General features: G+C 63.2%; 1 protein-coding gene across 1 annotated transcript in view; it reads left to right on the forward strand.

Moving 5' to 3' along the window:
* PPM1J (protein phosphatase, Mg2+/Mn2+ dependent 1J) overlaps positions 1 to 2,348 on the forward strand; it is an 8,695-nt gene that overhangs the window by 3,254 nt on the left and 3,093 nt on the right. Inside the window, exons 6-9 of the mRNA XM_009639420.2 lie at positions 1,357 to 1,475; positions 1,653 to 1,716; positions 1,889 to 1,996; positions 2,176 to 2,327. Coding sequence (XP_009637715.2) covers positions 1,357 to 1,475; positions 1,653 to 1,716; positions 1,889 to 1,996; positions 2,176 to 2,327 — 443 coding nt within the window. The remainder of the gene's footprint in view (positions 1 to 1,356; positions 1,476 to 1,652; positions 1,717 to 1,888; positions 1,997 to 2,175; positions 2,328 to 2,348) is intronic.

The following is a 2,348-nucleotide window of genomic DNA, read 5'->3' on the forward strand; positions in this document are numbered from 1 at the left end:
CACCCCCACCCCCGGGACCTGCTGATGGCCCTTGTCCATCCCAGCCAGCTCACTGGGCTGGGGAGAGGCGCTGGGGCTCGGGGAGCGGCCCTGGCTCACTGGTGTGGGGGCATCTCGTGGCTGGTGGAGCCCTGGTTTGCTGTGGGGTCAGCGTGAGGGGCTGTGCCCGTGAGCCTGGCCTGGCCGGGACCTGGGATCCTGGGCTCTCGGCATGGGGCTGGTTCGGTGCAGTTGCATGGAGCCGGTTTGGTCCCTCTTGCCCTGCTCCTGCTGGGGGAACGGGGAGCATCGCCTGCCCAGGGTGGGCACTCGCCTGCCGCTGCTGCGGGAGCACTGGGCTGGCCCGTGCAGTGGCCGGGAGGAGCGTGGCTCTGCTCCCCCCCATCGTGCCCCCTCGCACGGTCGAAGGAGCCGCAGTGCTTGCGCCGTCCTAGTTTCTTCCCTGGCTGCTCCCTGGGGAGCGGGGAGCTGACGTGTGCCAGCGGGTTCCTAGCTTTCTTCCTGAAAGTGACGGCAGCAGGGAGGAGGAGGCGGCGTTTGTGTTGGAGGAGGTCTTGTTGGATGCGATTTCCTGGCTTGCAACGTACTTGGAAAAACACGGAGGCATTTTTTTTCTTGAATCTATTTTTGAATGACTGAGAGGAGGAAACTGCTGTGAGCGGGATCCTCTCTGGCTGGCTGCGATGGGCCGGGCGCAGGCAGGGGGCTGGGCGCACACTCCACTGCACGGTGCCCAGGCCACGGTCAGGACCCCCCCAGAGCAGGACGGGGCTGTCCCAGCCTCTGCACCAAGCCGTGTCCCCGAGGGCTCTCCACCTCTCTTTCACCTCTTCCTTCCTCCCATCTGCATTTGCCCACGCTGTCCCTGTTCCCAGCCCCCTGCACGCTGTGCTCCAGGGGGCCCTGGGTGCTGTGCTGCCCCGGGAAGGGGCTCTGTGCTGCTGCTCGTCCTCCGTCATGGCCAGGACATGGTTTCTGGAAAGACCCTGGGCTCTTTTCCTCGGGCGAGGGCTGTGCCCTGTGCTGAGTCTGGAGTCCTGGGAGGCTTGCGGCTCTGACTCCTCCTAGGCAAATTCCAGCTTCTCCTGGAATTTGCTGGGTTTTGATCCCTTTTGGAGATCCTGATTTCCCAAAACTCTCCATGCGAAAGCTTCACCTTCTTGCTGGGTGCTGGCCTGGCTGTCCCCAGCTCACCTCCTCCCTGGGCATAGCACGGACGTGTGGTTCAAAGCTGCTTTACCACCGCCCGTTCTAGCTGCAGCAGAGCAGTTGATGTTATCCCCACCGCAGCAGCCCAGGGCCCGTGTGGATCCCGCTCTCCCAGCCCCGCGGCTGAGCCACCGCTTCGTCCCGCAGGCGTTCCTGAGGCCCGAGCTGCTGGGGAAGGAGTTCACCCACCTTGAGTTCCCCCGCAGGATCCAGCCCAAGGAGCTGGGGAAGAAGATGCTGTACAGAGACCAAAACATGAATGGCTGGTAACCCCCTGCCCCACGGGAGGCTCCGTGCTGAGCGGCGGCGCCGGGGTCCCACGGGCGCTGGGAACCTGTGTCTCGAAGGGACCTCGTCCTGCGGGGCGCTGTGTCCCGAGCGGGCAGGGGAGGTGCTGGAAGCCTTCACCTGCTGACACGTCGTCTCTGGCTTGTTTTAACCAGGGCTTACAAAAAGATAGAAGAGAATGACCTGAAGTTTCCACTTATCTATGGGGAAGGCAAAAAGGTGAAGTGCTGTGGCAGGAGCCGTGCGGGGGTCGCTTCCTGCCTGCCCTTGCTAAATCGGGGGCTTCCAGCCCGTCTTTGCTCGTGCTGTTGCTCCTCCAATGCCACCAGTTCTCAGCTGGGAATGGAGGTGAAGTGGCTCAAAGTTTTCTTTTGCTTTTGTCGTTCCCCAGGCTCGGGTGATGGCCACGATTGGGGTCACACGGGGCCTGGGAGACCACGACCTCAAGGTGTTCAGCTCCAACATCCACATCAAGCCTTTCCTATCCTGCTTCCCAGAGGTGAGCCCGGCTGCCGGCTGCTCTGCACCCAGGGGTTCCTGTGATGGCCAGAGACGGTGGGGGTGACCGGATCCCTGGTGCGCCCCGCGCAGCAGCTTGGGGCAGTGCCAGCGCTTGCCTGGGCTCTCCGGGAGCCACCTCTGCCCCTCACCCTCGCGTCTTGCCCCATTGCTTGCCAGGTCAGGGTTTACGACCTCACGCAATATGAGCACTGCCCCGATGATGTTCTGGTCCTGGGTACCGATGGGCTCTGGGATGTCACCAACGACAAGGAAGTGGCTGCCGTGGTGATGGAGGTGCTGACGAGCTATGAGCCCAATGACCCGTGCAGGTGAGCTGAGAGCGGGCAGGG

This window comes from Egretta garzetta, unplaced genomic scaffold (genome assembly GCF_000687185.1).
Source record: "Egretta garzetta isolate BGI_Z169 unplaced genomic scaffold, ASM68718v1 scaffold245, whole genome shotgun sequence".
Classification (NCBI taxonomy): domain Eukaryota; kingdom Metazoa; phylum Chordata; class Aves; order Pelecaniformes; family Ardeidae; genus Egretta; species Egretta garzetta.